General features: G+C 32.3%; 3 protein-coding genes across 3 annotated transcripts in view; 1 reads left to right on the top strand and 2 right to left on the bottom strand.

Annotated features, from left to right (window-relative positions):
• Positions 1-18981, bottom strand: part of LOC148606438 (nucleoside diphosphate-linked moiety X motif 6-like) — a 75627-nt gene that overhangs the window by 44945 nt on the left and 11701 nt on the right. The window lies entirely within an intron of this gene.
• LOC148606440 (uncharacterized) lies at positions 2332-7334 on the bottom strand. Its single transcript, XM_088544138.1, has 3 exons — positions 7184-7334; positions 5196-5307; positions 2332-2550 (listed from the first exon to the last, which is right to left on the bottom strand). Exons 1-3 carry the CDS (start codon positions 7249-7251, stop codon positions 2383-2385), a joined length of 348 nt encoding a protein of 115 aa, XP_088400264.1. The 5' UTR covers positions 7252-7334; the 3' UTR covers positions 2332-2382.
• LOC148606439 (large ribosomal subunit protein mL44-like) lies at positions 7330-18558 on the top strand. The gene is made up of 10 exons (XM_088544128.1): positions 7330-7480; positions 9764-9887; positions 11032-11118; positions 12339-12436; positions 13093-13168; positions 14129-14213; positions 15071-15142; positions 16669-16817; positions 17504-17586; positions 18326-18558. Exons 1-10 carry the CDS (start codon positions 7387-7389, stop codon positions 18502-18504), a joined length of 1047 nt encoding a protein of 348 aa, XP_088400254.1. The 5' UTR covers positions 7330-7386; the 3' UTR covers positions 18505-18558.

Genomic DNA, 18981 nt, shown 5'->3' with positions numbered 1-18981 from the left:
TGATGATATATTACCCAATACATGTATATCTATCCCGGGGGATTCAGCTGCAGAAATTCAGTAATATTAGAATAAAAAATTATGTTATGTATGGTGTAGTACTCATTTACACACAGGTTGGCCTCTATATTCATATTTTATACATGGTTAACACTTAGCCACCCGTACCCCCATGAATTGTTTCCTGAACATAACATGGAAATCAGCAATTAGTTCCAATAAGCAAAGCTTTGCAAAAAAAGGAATTTCCAGAAATACCTGCACAAACGTGTAATGTGTAACAAGTGAAAAACAAATAGTTAAGAGGGAATTCACCATCTTTGCTAAATTATGTACACTGACCAGGTGCATTGGAAGGGTAGGCATGCTGTTTACTTGAAACATCCTCTGATTGCTCGTCCATAAAAATAATAAAACGATAATTCTAATTATAATTTGACTGGCTAGATCCTTGAAACATCACATAAAATAAACAGGTTTGTCAACTGAAACTTTTAAAGTAAGAAAAGCAGTTTACTGATAAGTTAGTGTCCAACCCACCTTCTACAATTCAGGCAGTACAGATTGAGGTGGAAATTAGTATAAACTTAATTATATAATATAAATATACTTTCTATATACAGTAGAGATCTTTCTTGGTCCATGCATGCATGCCAATAAGCTTAATACTTAATTTTCCTTTAGTAATGAATGGTTCAAATAATTTCTCCACTCCAGATGGTAAAATTAAAATTTTCAGCATGCAAGCTTTAGCAAGCATGTTAAAATTTTAATTTCACTATAGAGAGTGGAGAAATAATGTAAATCAAGAATAGGATTCTCCAATGTAACTTGTAGAAACCTTGGAAAAGTAAAATGGTGGAAAAACTCTTAAGAAATTTAATCATCATCCGGTGGTTAAAAAGTCACTTGCATTTTTAGGTTTTTGATTTATCAAAATACCTTATATCACAGGTCTATCACTGGAACTTCCCTACTATTTCTGAACACTACACAAAAATATAGTCCAAATGTAATTCCTTTTATATCATTCAATACTTCTTTTAAAACCAGTAAATATGTTTCATGTAATTATTCTGCTCAATGATATTCTATTATTTCTGCAAATAGAATTAAGATGTAGTCTTCATATCAACTGACTCCTTTCTGGCCTTGAAAGATCATATTTAGTAATACCGGTAAATTTGAATTTAGGAAATATAGTTCTAGCATTAATGTGTCAAAGAAGCATAAAATGTGTTAAGCATGTTCCATTTAACACACTTATCAGTCAAATTATACAGCCTTTCATTAATAGTTAATCATTAATAAACAGGAAGTGAAAAGCAGTGATTTTAACCAAGTAAAATTAGTGGGAAAATTCTAATTGATAAAATCTTATGGTTCAAGGAAATTTTTTTCTTAAGCTGAAAATGATTTTAATTGAGTACATTTTATAATAAATAATCTGTTACTGTAGTTTTTTTAATGTTTAATGCAAATTAATTTTGGACAGTTTTAAAAATTTAGGAAAAAGGTGAAGTGGAACAAAAATTGTATTTGTGTGTGGTGTTGGATCAAAAGCATGAATTGACTTCCGGTTTATGTGCATTGGGGAAAAACAGTTCTTGATATTAAATACGAAAAATGCAAATGTATGATCTCAATTTTATTTTACATCATGTAACCTTCGAAATTTTGTTCATGCTACAATTTTTCAAAAGAATCAAAAACATCCAGTGCTGACAGCACTTTGATTAATCACAGGCTTAGAATGGGAGAAATAGCTATGTTATATATATGTACAGTAAATCTCTTTAACCGAACCCGGGTGTTCTGTTAACCAAGGTTAAAGTTATTTGAAGTTAAGCACTCCACATTAGAATCATGCAAAATGTGATCCACGGTTGGAAAGCTTACATATATTTATTTTTGATATTTTGTAAAAAAATGTCATAGTAAACAGAAATTTACAAGTGGCTTTCCATTTAAACATTGTTCTTAGAAGATAAAAATTATGAAGAATGCACTCAGAATTCAAAATTAAGGGAGATAACTCTGTAAATGACACTAAAATGCAATAAAAACTTGCTGATTTTCAATGTGGATTATCTCCTCAGAGATTAGAATGAATAAATATACATTTCATAATATAAGTCTATCAAACAACTAAATAACAAAAATAAAAATATGTAGCCTCTTTTAAGGTGTATCACATTTTACAAAATTTCTTACAAAGGCTGTTACTTAATTATTAAAAAGGGACTTAAAAAATGTCTGGTTTAGACAAGTCCGTGGATTATTCAGTATTCAGTGCTGACAGATTTCACTGTATAGACATAAAAGGTACCATATGATAAAAGATAATTTTATTACAAAAAAGACAAAGTCAAATTATATTCACTACTCCCACGATTTCCTGATATTCAAATGTTTAAGAGATTCCTCTAGACGGTGTATTCGTTTCTCTTTAGGTTTGTTCCATCGGTCTATATAGGCCTGTCTTAGTAAGGCTTTCCTTTTGGCTTCTTCTGTATAGCCAAGAGCTTCCATATGGCCATTGTCTTCAGTCTGAAATATAGAAGAATTGATTGTTTACTAATTAATTGTAGTTTTAGGTCCTACGTCAGATACTTCATGCATTTAAAGACCAGCAGTCCTTTTCACAAAAAATTGTATGTGTAAAATTACTCTTAAGTAAAGATGTCATTTAGAAGATCAAAGTATTGTGATGTCATAACTTATGACTGATTTTACACTTACGATGTTCAATGAATCCAACAGAATGTGCTTTGTACTAGTCTAAAGAACTGAGCCAAGAACTGTTGCACTAGCTTAGACAAGTCACTGTGTATACTTTAATTATGCTGTATACTGGTAGAGACCACTAATTTAAAGTCTTTGAGGTGACAGTAGCAGATCCAGAAGGTTGGCACCCCCTCCTCACTTTTGTTTAAAAATTTGGAAATATTTGCAAATAATGTCCTAGCACACCCTTTTTCTGAGGAACACTGGCTGGTACTTCTCTGGATCCGCCCCTGGTTGACTTGCTTGGGATGAAATCTATGACCTCCCTCATGCTTCCACAAGACTAATCAGTGTTCTAGGATTCCTATTTCCCATTACCTGGGGCAAGTGAAATTTGGGTCAGGGAAAGTTAGGTACTTAGTTACACTTTCCTGTGGCAAGTGCTGTAAGGATTTGTTTTGTTAGTAAAGCAGTCGTTGACTGTGGGAAAGTTGATTTTATACGGATTTTTCCCGAGGAAACCTCAATTTCTGAAAAATCCTAGAACACTGCAAATGAAAATAATTGAAATTTGTTATTCGCACATCTGTTACATTTATAACCTTGATTCAAGCTGCTATTGTACTGTGAACATGTGGTCTTATTTTCACAATTTGCTGGGTCAAACATTTTGCATGTACATGTATGTAATTGAGTAGTCCTATTTCAATATACATTGTATTTATGGTTTTGAGTACTTCTGTATTTTGAATTTTGAACTTCCCAGATATATGGTTCTGATGCTGCTGATGAGAACTTACTCATTAAAACACATTTACAGCATATCCAAATTTGTGATATTTATATAATTAGTGTTTTTTTTTATTCAGATGTCTTGACAAGTGACATATAATCAAGGAAATATCAGTATGGTTGATATATAACTGCAAATTGTACTGAAAAATCAAAGGTCTTCTAATTGGTATCTACATTTTTTAAATGATTTATTTTGGAACCTCATGTACAATAGATGGGATGTCAGTCATTTTCAGTTAAAAAGGACTTTGGTCTAGAAATGGGCCTGAAAGATTCCAACCCAATGTCCAGAATTTTTAGGGGGCTATAGTACATTAAGCTTTCATGAAGTGCATGAATTTGTAGAACCCAGTACAGGCAGGAAAAATTGTAACATGTTTTAATACGTTTCATTTAGGGCCACCATAAAAAACATAAGTTTAGGACTAACAAATAATTCATGAAAAAAGGTAAATAAAAATTAAATTGTAAATATATGTCTTCCATAGGACTAAATACTGTGAAAGTACTTTAATTTGTGGTTACCAATTTTCATGGATTAGGGAAGAAACACAAGTTCGTGGATTCTTGAATCCATGGGTTTTAGGTTTACAGTAAACACATAAATAGAAATTTACTTTTAATTGGTAACAAAATTGCATGGTTTGGTCTACCCACAAAAAATCATGAAAATTGGTATCCCATGAAGAAAAGCACTTTCACAGTATATATAAAAGGTCTATTTTTTCATATAATTAAGAAAAAAATTTTGCTTCCATGAAATTGTATAGGCACAAAAACAAAGATTTCCATATTGGCCCTGAACATATGTTTCCATATGTTTTAAAACACATGAAAACATATGTTGCAATTTTTCCTGTGTATCCTTTTCTGTACAGTCCAGTTAGATTGGAATTTCATTGGACTGGCCTCCCAAATGTTCAGTAAAACCTTTAAACTGACTTTATTAAACTGGTCTGAATGACTTGGCATTTATGACAATGTCTGAAAGTGAATTTCTAGGAAATATTGAAAGCAGAAATTTTGTGACCAATTATAAAAGTGCAAATTGATTTAAACCAAGTTATTTCAAATAACCTGTTCAAAAATTATAATTTCTATAGGATTCAAAACCAAATAATAAGTATTAAGAACTGATTTGTAATTAAAATATTACTTTGTTTCAGATCATTATAACTGCAGATTACAGACCATTCAACACAAAATTATAACATCAATGATCACACTATCAAACTTATAATCCTGGTTAAGCTCAAACAGAACCAACCAATCAGAAAACTTGTTTGTCAAATAAAATAATAATTTAATAGCTGGTGTTAAAATATTAAGTAACTCATACATGTAATTAAGCAAAATGAATACGAGGAAAGTACTTTAGTGGACACCAATTTTTGTGGATCAGGGAAGAAACACAAGTCCGTTGATTATTGAATTTATTGTTTTAATGTTTTCAGTATACATATTATTGGGAATCCTTATTCATTGGAAACCCAATGTTCATGGTTTGGTCTACCTACAAAAACCACAAAAATAAGTATCCCACAAACAATAACTTTCACAGCATCATGAATCAAAAAAATGATTGGCCAGGGGAGGGGGGCTACCCCCTTGGATCTGCATATGGCCAATCATGTCTACATGTACATGTACATAAAATTTCAATTACATTGTACCTCTGTTAGATAAGGTCTTTGCAAGATTTTCTCATTCCTTTCCTGCACCATATACCATTTTAATGCAGTTTCTTTATGCCATGGATATATCTTTGGAATGATTCTGTTCTTTCTGAAAATAAAAAAAAATGATAAAAAAAAATGCAGATCAACTTAGTTTTATTCAAATCTTTCACCCTCTATATTCTAAAGTTTTCTGTTTGACTTCATACTGAAATACATGTAAATGTACATACATGTGATGATGTTCATTCTAGAAGTTGAACTCATCAGGGGAAGATCCAGGATTTTACATGAGAAAAGCTCCTGTAAGACTTCAAGCTCCAGAGAATAAACAATCAAACTTTTGTACCTTTGTACCTTTCACATACATTGTAACTTTTGCCTTAGGTTTATTTGATAAGCCATATAGGCTTCTTTATCCCCTCATTCACTGTTGACAAGTCAGAATGGTCAAGATCTTGACCAGAGGACACATTATAAACTTACAGTAATAGGAGTAATTAGCTAATATATACATGTTAATTTACATCCCAGTAGGGTTGTTTTTTTTGACAAAAAACATGGAACTGGTGCACTGGTAGGATAATCGTCATCTGCTTTTCTAGAAACACCTGCCAAGTTGCTCATAAAAAAATCAAGTTGGGGTAGACAAAAGAGGAAAGGAAAACTATGACACGTTGAATAAATCAGTTTTCATGGTGCAGATGGATACACCATTACGATCTACAAGTTCATGAAGACCATAAAACTTCTGTAGAGATGACTTCAATCTTGTAGCAACATAATCCTGTTCCAGAAGCCCAATTGTAAGAAGTCTAAATTGGTATAATAAGTCTGCATACTAACGACAAGCATAATGTATGAGATGTGATATGAAAACTCAATATGCAGGTGCTGAAGGGATGTTGCCACATGTGAAAGGTAAGTTAACAATACTGAATGAAAATTCATCCTGTTTGTCAAAATGGAGGAGAATCTCCCACATGAACTGTTACAAAGGATAACAGGTATGCTACTATTACTGTCCATCCAATAATACGAACAATTTGATTGAAGCAATGTCCTCACTTGTATCATTTGTTTCTATCTCTTTTGAATTTTTTGCATCTCAATTTTCTTTCTTCTCGTCAACTTTCAATCTTATGTAAAACAACCATATAATGAACTAGCTTAACATACATTTGTAATTGACCCAATAAAAAATATTGTAGTATGATTTTTATCATTAAGTCAGGAATTTTTATATTAAAAACTATTAGTAATATTGTCCCTATTTTTTAAGTACAGAGCGAGAGGATAAGACCACAGAAAATTGCATATTCTAGTAACTGAAACCTAAAAATCAGACTGAGGACATATATTGACATCTATTAAAGTATATATAGCGAATAAGTATAAATATAATATAAGTAAAGAATAGAGTCGTCACATTCTGAGACGTTGTATAATATTGATTTGTTGTGACATGCATCATTAATTTGATCCTCTATCCTACATAATAACACCTAGATGAACTGTCCCGTACTACCATACATCGTGTACTAAGTTACAGCCCTAGATTAGTCCTACGAGGAGAAATGACCCAGCCAGCGAAAGCTATATTTTATAGCCTAGTTGGCCGAGTGGTCTAGGACACTGGACTTAGTGCAGGTAGTGTTGCCATAGATGTCACAGCGGTACGAGTTCAAGTCCCGCGGAGGGAACGACCAAAAATTTGCTTCGCAAATTTGACAGTTCTAACATCGTTGGGAATTTTGCAGACCCTTATACAAGTTTACGTTATCTTCCCTGTATCGATTTGATCCAATGGAGCAGTGTAGCGAATAGAGTCGTCACATTCTGAGATCATAATAATCACATATACAAGATTACTTAAATTCAATATTTATAAAATTATAACCTACTGTACATCTGCAGTTATTGCACAGTAATATGCATTTTGAGAAGTGAGAGGGTAAAATATACTATTGATAATAATTACATACCCTTTAAATAACTGACCGGGAACTTTTTTGTATTTCTTGAAGAAATTCAAAGTTCTTGTCAAATGCATTTCACCAACAAGAACTTGAACATGCTAGAATTTGACCTTCACATGTGGTAATCGTCTGGTTTCCGAATTATACTTAATTTGTTATCACACGCTCTCATTGTAAGATCGATTGAAGGGACCAAGTGAACAGTAAGAATGGCTGCTTTAGGTCGAGTTTTGAACCACTGCAGGGTGTTTCCAAGGATATGCAGACACAGTGGTCTTCTTCAAAGTGTTAAGAGTCAACAAGGTGAATAAGAATAACCAATTATTCGCAGGAAAGATGATTCATTTCGTTCAATTTAATGCGTTAAATTTAAATTGCTAAACAGAGATTCGGTACATTTCTCCCTGAAAAAAGTATGTTAAATTCATTTAAACTCCGTCTGTTGCAGTTCCCATTGAATGCGTTCATCCAATTTCTCAATGACATTGGCTAGCCCCTACTTAATTGCCCGAGGTATGGTTAAAAGTTAGAAGTCCTGTTGATCAGGTAAAAAAAGAATGGATATGGTGAAACAAATAAAATCACAAGAGGAAGTCCAATTGCTGAAATCTACATTTTTATACCAGTAATACAAGTCAATTTGTCCAGCTTTATTCCAAGCCATTGGCACACTAAAACAGCGGTTGAGAAGATTAGCATTTGGTATTAATGATTGACAAATATAACGTGAAAAGATAAAAAGAAAGTTGTAAAATAGATATTTATTGTTGATTAATACTTCATGACTGTCCGGTATTGAGTTATGATTATTTGAAGTCTGTTTGATGACCAGATCGAAGAAGTTGTATACAATATGTTTATTTAAATTTCTAAAAATAGACTACTATATGCGAGGTTTGTCAAGGGATTGTAAAAACATCGGTCGGCATCAATTAAGTTCGAAATTGTTAAACAAAACTTATCATTAAAATAAAGATAGAAAATATCTCAGAGTTAACTGGAAGCTGTTTTAATGGTAAAAAAAGACTTAACAAGGTAACCATCTTATCCACTTGGTCTCGTCCTTGTTTGGACAACATATTATAACTTATTACTGATGATGTTCACAGTCCTGATTATGGGTTCTTTGCAATTATCTAGAAGGCTTGGGACCTGTATTTCTGGAAAAGCTGTTCAATCTGTTGGTGTAACACCAAGTTTCACTCGGGTTGGACATAAATGTTAGAGAACCATTCCACTCCGAGTGTAGTGTACTTTCAGAGATCACCCAAAGGGAGTATATTACTGGGGTAGTCCAAATAATTGTGCCACCTGTTGATGGAAAGAACTGTCATCAGCCTCAATATTTTAAAGTATTACTATTACAATTTATTGTTATGTATTTGGTTGATTATGGGTTACTTAGTGGTATTTATTTAGATCAGGATTAAGATTAATGTATGTACAAGACTTGCTCATGACCATCTGTTGATTGATCTCCGCATTACTGGATAAAGGTCTAGAGTTCTATTTTAATATAAATTCTAATTTCACAACTCTATCCCCCATTGAACATTACACTGAATTAATTAATTGTTTTTGACAAGTACAATGTAGATATTTTGGTTTTAATGAACTTTGGAAAGTTAGCCATTGGTCAGATTAAGAATTTTTAATGTTTTATTTATAATTTGTGGGAGGAGTTTTTGGTGTGCTATATTCTGTGCATGTTTTGTATCTATAGTTAACTTACCATCATGATCCACTCTGATGACATCTAGCGTTACTTATATTAATTGTATATTATTATAACATCTATATTAAATCATAATAAATGATATATTTAGAACAAAGGATTAAATACTTGAAATAGTGGAATGCCTACTGAACTCCTGTTAATTATTTTGTTGACTTTTTCCCGACTTGTACTTTGATAGTTGAACAATGGTCCCCAGTTGTTTACATTTTGTAATATGACAACTAATGGTAGTCAGTGATTTGCCAACCCTTTTTCGTCCCCATTCAAAAGAGAATTATGCTCCAAATTTCTACAGTGAAATTCCTTACTGATATTTGACATTCTAACTCATTAAAGTTTTATGGAAAAAGTTTGATGCATAATACACATATAAAAATTAGGGAATACAGGCTGTTAGCCCAGACCATCTTTTTGTATAATATTTTCTATACATGTATGTGCAACTGAATTTTACCCAAAAATTTGGTAGCCCGGCTCAAAATCTAGTATCCAAAGGCTATTGGGCGACTGCTAATTATTCCTGTTGAAGAAGAATATCAAAGCCAACAACTGATTCATAAGACAGACAGAAGTTCAAATGTATTTGAAGATTTATTTTAATCTGCACATTTTCAATTTTAGGAAACTAGATATTTTTACAAAGAAACCATGGGCCTTGACCACTGTATATTAGTCCATGCAAATAAAAGCTAAAGGACCATAATACAAAAGAGGAATCAGATACTCATGATCTAGTGACAAAGACAAGACCAAGAAAATAGTGAAAAAACATGAATAATTTACAAATATTCTTAAAGGATACATAGACCTAGAATTGGAAAACCACCTATTTTAATTCTCTTTTCCAGAATGTATGATTACTCGTGGGCTGAAAAATTCCAAAAAGTTAGCACCATATCTGAGGGAGCTGTATAAAAGACGGATTGAAGCTGGTCCTGAACCAGAACAACATCCTGCAGAAACCAGATGCTGGTAAAGAATTAATTCTCCCCTCAGTCAAAAAGCATAGGGAAATAATAGTTAATACTTATTGACTGGGTATTAGGGAAATTGTAAGTTTTTTTCCCTCAGGCAATAGTTGTAACTGAGGTGAAAATGAAATTACTTTTCCTAGAATATACAGTCGGTAAGTATTTTATTACTCTGAAAGAGACAAAAGACTCAAATTTATACCAAAGCCTGAAAGAGACGACAAACTAGATCTCAGGAAATTGGGGACTCAATATACCTATTCTAGTAGTCATATTTTTGTTATTTTGAGGAGACAACAGACAGGCAAATCCACCTGCTGACTGTTTCTGTCATACAAACTGAAATTTGAACTCTCTGGACTTGACCTTGAATAACAATGAATGCAGAGAATTCTGAATGAAGTGTTAAAATCTAGCCAATCCTGTATCAGCAATGATAATTCCGCAAAATATAATTACAATTGTGGTCAGATAGTTTAAGGGAGGGCTTTTGGCGTGCAACTCATCAGAATTAAAGTAAAACTATTCACATAAATTTTGTAAAAAGAAAGTATATTCAGATATGATAACACTACATGTAACATCCATCTTTCATTTTGTCCATCTAAACAAAATTGTTAATATCATTCAATGCATTATATTAATTCAGTATACTAGTAATTTATAAAATTCTTCTGATTTTCAAAATAAAATAATCAAGATAATTGAATGAATTTTTTACACATGAAGTAGATGACATTGCTTATAGTCCTTGAGTTTGAACCACACACAATTCATTTATGCACCCCAGAAAACTGATTTTTTTTTGTACATCCTGTTATGAATTTTTTAGATAGATATGGGTTCAAGATAATTGCTATACTGTGAAAATACTTATATTCGTGGGGTGCCAATGTTTGTAGAATTCATGGTTGACCTAACCATGAAATTAAATTTCCGACAAAATATATAGTTTCTATTTATTTGTACTGTAGGAAATGTCAAACCACAAATTTAAAAATCCATGAACCAACAGTTTGTCTGCAATCTATGTATTAAAATTGATATCCACAAATAAAAGTACTTTCACAGTAAAACAATTTTCACATGATTACTATATTTAATGTGATGATAACTGTGTATTTATCTTTCCTTCTTTGTTTAAGGAATTATAATTCAGAGATATATGCATTTGGGAAGAGATTTGGTGAGGAGTTTGATGAAGAAATTCTAAGAAGAGCTTTTATTTCAAGGTATATTGTATACACCTACACTTAATTAACAGTCAACAGATTTCATTAATAAATAAACTTCCCATTCTTGAGAATAAATTAAAACCCTTTGACTCCATGATTGTTTATAGCCCTTCTAGGCAAGTGGAATTTAAGGTGGTAGACCTAGGGTAAGGGAAACAACTCTTACAATTCATTGGAACGTTTGTATTCAGTATCTTACATCAATGTCATGTAAGCATCAAAGTAACTTTGACAGATTTCATTCTGTTTCAAATGAAAGTTTGATAGACTTTGATGAAAATGAATTTGATACAAACATATCACTGATTTCAAGAGTAATGTCCATTACCTTAGGCTACCTACTTAATAACATTTGTAAACAGTTTTCTGTGTAGTCTTTTGGTTTCTTAAAGAGCAAATGCTTTTCTTGCTTAAAGAGTGTTCTAGGATTTTTCAAAATTTAGGGTTCCAGGAAGTTTTGAATTCTTAGTTAATACTAGTATAAACAGATAAATAATTCTACCCAAAATCTACCTGTAAATCTAAACGTATGTCATTAATTAGTGAAAAGTTTTTTCACCTGAGTTAGAAGTCATTTTTTGAAAATATGTTTGAGTTCCCCTCCGACCTCCCTCTTTTACTTTTCAATGAATTTGTTTTTTTAAAATTAATATGATAGATAAGGTGGATTTGTAATTTTGTGCCCGCTATTTATGAATTGAGATGTCATTGTATTTAATAAGTCAGCATGATAGCGAGTATGATAGTTGTATATTTTTTAAATTTATTTTTGTGTACAAGAATATTTAGTTCTTGTTATAATGGTAAATAATAAATTATCAATTTTATTACTTTTTTTTGCTTCTGTATCTTAAAGTAATTATGGAAAATCTCTAAATGAATATTGACTTTACCACAGTTGAAGTTTGCTTTCCAAACTTGATAAATAAAGCTTTGCACTTGTTAAAGGTAGAGTGGAGCATAATGAATAACTTTTCCTCACTAAAGGAAAGTGGAATCCTAGAACACTGCTTATACACTCTGGCAACCATGAAAGTCCTGAATTTCCAAACAGAATTGGCAAAATTGAAAGTAAGCATAGAATAAAAAAATATGGTCAAATTTGGGTTTGTTAAAGTTGAAGAAAATCAGGACTGTAATTGGCAAAGTAAGATAAGCCATTACCACCACTGTCTACAGATCTGCTTTAAAACATATTATTAATTTTGTTACCACAGTGCTTATGTTGAAGCAGAAGTGGAGAACAGGAGAAAGCTTGGAATTGAAGAATCTGTTCCACTGAATATAAAAGACAACACAGATCTTGCTGAAAAAGGTACGTGTACATGTATGGAGCTTAATTAGTTTTTGCTTAACTGTTTACAGAATATTATTTTTCTATCTTCAAGTGAGTATGCCAAAATCAACTATTATTCATTAATTTGTTAAAATTTATACATTTATTCTTTTTTTAGGTGATCAGTTGATGATATGCATGCTTCATGTAACTTGCATTATTTTTAAGACAGAATTTTATACAGTGGACTCCACTGAATTATATGGAAATTTTATATATTTAAATATCACATAGGAACTTTTTCCAAGTTTACATAAAAATGTAACTTAATGAGTAAAACAACTATACTGTTGTGTGTTTCGTACTTTGATTGCATTAGGTTCCGGCAGTATTCTCCACAAATACACTGTTAGTAAAATCCCTCAGTTTTTTTTAAATTTTTGTTTTTACGACAATTTGTTATCTCTCCTATATCTATTCATTAAAGCAGGAAACTAATTAGACACAAGAAAAGAACATCTTTCTCACTTTAGCATTGAAAAAAATGTTAATTTCTTATAATCACATTACTTTTCTGACTAATAGTCTATGTGATTAACAGGAATCCACTGTACTAATTTAGCTTAACTGTAATGATATTTATTGTCTTTATAATAGTGGAAGAAAAATAACAAAAGAGTACTGATGTTTTTCAGGACAACTAATAGCCTCACAATACATCAAGGCCTATTTACGCCATAGCTATCCAATGTTGCTTGAAGAAGGCATTCAGTAAGTAAACAAAAAGAAAAAACAAACAAACATAAAGAGAAGGAAACTGGTTGTAAAGATATTTGCCGCAAATATTTTAATATGAAAATAGGCACTATGAATTGACGTTGAAAAGTTGTATCCGAAATTGACCTATTGGTGTTAAACATAGTTAAAGTTAAAACATCCACTTAATCATGATGTTAAAGATGTTTATAAAGGTCCAACTTTGAAACTTGACCAATCAACCAGGCTTGTGTGTTTAATTGTGTAATATTTTTTCCACAGTTGCCAGATTTATAAAGGGGAGGGTTGTGATCAAGCCAAAGTTCTTTAACACCACCACATTTTTCTCCCAAGTCAGGAATTTCAGGCCTCTGTATGTGGTTTTTTTGTTACCTTTAGTTTATTTTTTATGTTACTTGAGTATATATAGTGGCAACTCTTTTGCTATATCAGTGTATAATGATGCTTTGGGGCCAGCTGCAGCCTGCCTTGTGGTATGAGGGTTTCCTCATCATTCATTGATGCAGGGATTGAACTTTAGAATTTTTTTTCCACTAGCTAAATTTAGCAAGTACTGAAAATTTTCTTATTTCAGGACTTTACCTATATGACATATAGAATTCCACTTGCAAATTTTAGCAAGTGGAAGTAATTTCTATTAACAAAATTGAATTTCAACTTGCATTTAGTAAGTGTTTCCCCTTAAATTTGATCACTGTGAAGACCAATGGGTGGCCTTGGGCTGATATTTTCATCCCACCAGGGTTGTTTTTTCTTTGACATATACATCATACCTATTCTTATTTAGCTAAGATATGATAGTTCTTTGGCCAGGCCTCGTTAGCAAATGGTTAAATCTTGCTCTTGGGTGTCTGAGATTTACCTATCTTACACTAGCACAGGTATTGGATTTTTAATTTCTTTTACAGAATAGTGAGTGAGTCTCACTGTATATTGATTTTCTTTTTATTACAGAGCTATGAGTGACTACCTTTTGTCAGATGAAATGATGTTCCACATAGCTACTAACCTTGGCTTAACCGATCTGATCATGTCTCCTGTAAGTAGGAAAACATTAGTCTACTGGTGAACTTTGTCTCTTCCTCACGTCATTGTGGATGGGACATACGATACAAATTTTAATACAGTTGGATCCAACACATGTTGAGTTAACTCGTGTAAAGTCAAAACAAAACAAAACCAGTCTGTCAAGGGCTTGTTATTGGCTTGTCACCACGTGATTTAGGGTTTGAGCATCAGTGGTAAATGTCTGATTTTGTGTGGTTAATCATGCTTTCCTGTTACACAGCACTTATAGTACACATGTATAGAATTAAGAAATGAAGATTCAGGCCCAAAAAATTAAAAGATGCATTCTGTGATTCCAATGATATGCCCATTATGTAGACACACAGATTGGAACATGAGCATTTGTTTCTGTCAGTAGGGCATCCACCAAGAAAGGAGATTAACCCCCTATTGACAGAAACGGTGAATAATGATAGAAAACTTAAGAAATATAATAAAAGAAAAGAGAAAAAAGAACTGAAATTTACACACAGACAGAAAAAAAGCTGCATAAATCCCACTATAACAAGGGATTGATTGATTGATTGTTGGGGTTTAACACCCAAGCAGCAATATTTCAGCTATATTCAGGTGAATTATAGCAAGGGATAAAATCCATTGCTCTGGATGGATTTGTAATTCCTAGTCGTCATTTTTGAAACTGAATGTCTTTAGATAGTAATCAGTCTTTTATGACATCAGCGACGACCATGAATTTCAAATTCCCCATTCTTCAATATTTACTGATCTTTTGGATAAATTAAGTTACACCCAGTAATCTCAGACTGTCAGTATAGATTGTTTTTGGTACAGCAGACCAGTTTATTTCTTTGCTTGCCATATTTTTAGGTTTATCCCCCAGAAGAGCAAATGTATATTACAACCTTCAAAGCTGTCATTGGTGCTTTAGCTGAAAGTCAGGTAAATTATCTCTTTCAAATCTTAGTATTTCATTCAGTCTCCAGAATTAAAATCTAGTTTGCAGAATTACTTCCCCTTTTCTGTAGGCATATCTTCTGATTACAAATTTTAATTTTTTGCTTAATTTTCTTTCTTTCTTCTGAAAGGTACAAGAAATACTTGGAAGTTATACAGGTTCAATTTTTAAAGAATTGAAATAGAGATTTTTGTCCTATGAAGGAAAACACTTGCCTAAGGGAAGTAACTGTGTATGCTGGAACAAAGGAATACAGTTATTCAAACTACTAGGACTTTTCTTGTACACTAAAAAATAACCTTGGATACAGAAAGGAGAATTCTTCTTGAAAAAAATTGTCAGAATTGTAGTCATACATGATGCAAAGTAGTTCTATCCACCAGGTGGCGCTAAAAAAATTGGTCAACTATTACTAAAAATAAAGAACAACCTTTGCCATGAAGCGAGGAGCCTAGAAAAAAGTAATGGTAATAATTTCAACCAGTAAAACTATAATTTTAGAATTGGATTGGTCAAATTCCAAACAGATTATTCTACCTAGTGCCTCCAAGGTTTTCCTTTTGTGTAACTTGAAAGGCTAAGGAGTTCCAATTGAGGAATACAGTTACATTTAATGGTCATAAAAAACTAACAAATGATGTTTTAGATCAGTAGTTTGTATTGTTTTCTTGCTTAATTGAAGCTAAACATGGGTACATTTGAAGAACACACATCACAACAAATTTTGGTAAAGCCTGAAGTTAAATATATTTGTGTGCTGTCCACCTAATAAACTACTCATTAAAAGGCATCAATGCAAACAAATACTATCTATAAAAAAAGATTTCCAATGCATTTTCTTGGTTTGTTGACACCAGATCCCATTTAGATTTAGATTTTTTTTGTCGACATTTCCAATATATAAATGATTATTCAATGTATAAAACTAATTGAAAATATTCTGGACAACAATGCACCCAATGGAGCCTCAAATTTCAAGGTTGCTATCACTTTTGTCTAATGAAATGCGAGGTTGTAAGCTCTGTTGGTTACATTGCCATGGTTCAGCATCATGGATGACACATGAAGTGAAAGGGAACTCAATGCCTACTGCATTGGAAAAAAAATATGGCTGTTTAAAAAAATTCTTAGTTTATTCTCCCCACTTTATTTACAACACTTTTTATATCTGAATATAGTGTTTCTGTTCGTAAAATAAAATTGTATTTATTCCTACTTTAATACCCATGTTCTGAGTAAGGGAACATTAAATCAAACTTACTTTAAACATATCAGTTTTTGCTGTTGCTAATTTTCACAGATTCCGTAAAATACACATAGATGCAGGTATCAATTTTTGCAATTTCAAAAAAATGATTAGCGCTATATATTGTTTACAATGCCATTTTAAGGGTACTGTTTTTCATGGTTTTCTGTCCTCTGGGAAAATTAATATATTTACAATATTATGTTCCCCTTAATTTCTGTTAATCTGTGAGTGTTAAATGGTTTTTTTTTTATCTTTTTACAGAATACTGAGAGAGCTGGGTTGTTTGTAAGAGATTTCATTGTCAGTCAGTTATGTGGTAAAAACCTTATGGAAATTTGGGATATAATGAACCCGATGGGACTACTATCTTCAATACTAGCCATGCAGGGGAGAGGTCCCCCTGAACCAAGGTATTAAAGTTAAAGACAAGATTGAAGAATTACATTACTTTTTATTGGCTAGAATGGAACTGCTATATTACTTTCCAATTATTTGTAAGATGGTTTGAAACTGCATTACCGCAGAAATAATTCGGGTGTGAACCGCTGTTGTTGACAACTTTGTAAATTGAATCAATCGATTCCTGTAAATGTTGACAGTGGGTGTTTTTGTTCTTTGTTCTAGTAAACTTTATTTGATTAGTCAAGTAATTGCGCTTGTATTCACTTACAGTGTATGATAGCTTTCTTTCTTTCCTGATACTCTATGAATGTAAGAACTTCTTTTGTCAACTTTATCGGGGATCAGGGCTTGCTCACTTTTGGATGGACTGTTTCGGAACTTATAAATTGCTGCACAATTTTATTATGACATCCTCCTTTCGAACATCTACTTGTTTGGAGATATTGCCATACAAACATCCCTTTTCTTATTAAGAAGTTGTTTTCAATCTATCTTTGTCTTTGCCAGTATACTTGCCATTTGTAATGTTTATAATTTCTGGATTGGTTCCACCAAAATAGTATCTCTCATTGGTTGATTGTCCTGGAATGAAGATAACTGCAGTTGTAAATGAAACAGTGAAGCAAAATAGTTTGCACCTGATCTATTTTTGCAGTACATTAAAAACCACTACATGAATGACTCTATATTACAGGTTACTTTGGCAGTCTGGTCAAGCAACAGTATTATCTCTCTACCATGTAGGCATATACAGTGACAAACAGCTGATAGGAAAATGTAAGTTAAATTGCAGTAAAATACATGTAATTTTACATGTTGTTTTGATTAAATGCTCTAGTGTTTAAGTAGCTGTCTTTGTAAGAATCATGCAAAATCTGAAAAATGTGATACACCCAAAAAATGCTACATATTTTTATTTTTGTAATTAAGTTGTTTTATGGGTCTATACTATGAATTGTGTAATTATTCATTCAAATCTGCCTGCTCTTAGGAGATAATCAACATTGAAAATCCAATAGATTCTATTGTATTTGGGTGTCACTTACAAATGTTATTTTCTGTTTACTATGGCAATTTAAACAAAATATCAAAAATAAAGATATGTAGGTTTTTTACCCATGAATCACATTTTGTATGATTCTTAGCTGGAGTGCTACTTAAAATCTGTGCAAAATTTTACTTACTGTCGGTTTAAGGATTTTAGGCTTTGATATTTGATACCATGTTTCATTTGTAAAAACCAGTGTCAAACCATGTGATGAATACTGGTATTGTAAAGCTTTTTTTAATGAATTTTACCCCACCATATTACAAGTTTTGACTGGTATTGTACATGTATATACTGATTTATGACCTTTTCCATTCTGAAAAAAGCTAGTATTTATACCCCTAGCAAGCAAATTTTGAGGGGAGGGAATATATTGTAATCACTCCATCTGTCTGTCAGCTTATCATATAGTCACAATTCCTCTTACCGTGCTAGTTGGATTGTAAAGAAATTTTATATGTATTTTAGCTCCAGGAGAAACAGTATCCATAGCAGAAGAAATGGCTGCCAGAGATGCTCTTGCCAAACTGATGAATATAACAATTAATACAAAATCATTACAGTTTGGTGAAAAGTCAGAATCATGGAAATTAGACCTTAATAAGAAAAATCAGAGTATTAATGACCTCCTATCATCTTCTAGCTGATGTTATAGTGTTATTTGTAATTCCTGATGTTATTAAATATGTTTGTATGTAGAATTTTTTGTTCAGAAAATTTTATTATTGGCTTGCTCAGATTAACTCTGAGGGGTCTTGTAAATTCTGGAGCAAATAATTTCACTAGTTGGGGTCACCCACAGTTTTAGTTTATAACCTACCTACCTAATCCTTGTTGCACCTGGAGGCACATAGGACAAGGACTAGCCTTTTCCACTGTTCTCTATCCTTTTTTTTCTATCTCACTCCAGGTCATTCCCACATCTTTCATTTCTGCCTCAATGGTTTACCTCCAGGTGGTCTTGGGTGATCCTGTTTCCATTTACCTTCTGGAGTCCATCTGAGTAACACCAGTATTGATAGGACGCAACTGTTGTATAGCCTGATCTATGTGTTTCTACTTATGCTGGTGGACTTCAGACACTCTGAAGGTTAATGAGGACACCTCTTGCTTTCCATAATCTT

This window comes from Perna viridis, chromosome 9, assembly GCF_037379345.1.
Source record: "Perna viridis isolate PV_CMFRI_1.1 ecotype Kerala chromosome 9, ASM3737934v1, whole genome shotgun sequence".
Classification (NCBI taxonomy): domain Eukaryota; kingdom Metazoa; phylum Mollusca; class Bivalvia; order Mytilida; family Mytilidae; genus Perna; species Perna viridis.
Note: the sequence above shows the minus strand (reverse complement) of the source record. Positions and strands in the feature narration are given on the sequence as shown.

What these genes read in the sequence shown, in the direction of transcription:
- LOC148606440 (XM_088544138.1), bottom strand. Translation starts at nt 7,251, where the DNA reads ATGCATTTGACAAGAACTTTGAATTTCTTCAAGAAATACAAAAAAGTT. An exon ending in CCCGGTCAGTTATTTAAAGG is followed by an intron (nt 5,308 to 7,183) that starts GTATGTAATTAT and finishes TTTTATTTTCAG; the next exon opens with AAAGAACAGAATCATTCCAA. An exon ending in AAAGACCTTATCTAACAGAG is followed by an intron (nt 2,551 to 5,195) that starts GTACAATGTAAT and finishes TCTATATTTCAG; the next exon opens with ACTGAAGACAATGGCCATAT.
- LOC148606439 (XM_088544128.1), top strand. Translation starts at nt 7,387, where the DNA reads ATGGCTGCTTTAGGTCGAGTTTTGAACCACTGCAGGGTGTTTCCAAGG. An exon ending in GTGCTTTAGCTGAAAGTCAG is followed by an intron (nt 15,143 to 16,668) that starts GTAAATTATCTC and finishes ATCTTTTTACAG; the next exon opens with AATACTGAGAGAGCTGGGTT. An exon ending in AGAGGTCCCCCTGAACCAAG is followed by an intron (nt 16,818 to 17,503) that starts GTATTAAAGTTA and finishes TCTATATTACAG; the next exon opens with GTTACTTTGGCAGTCTGGTC.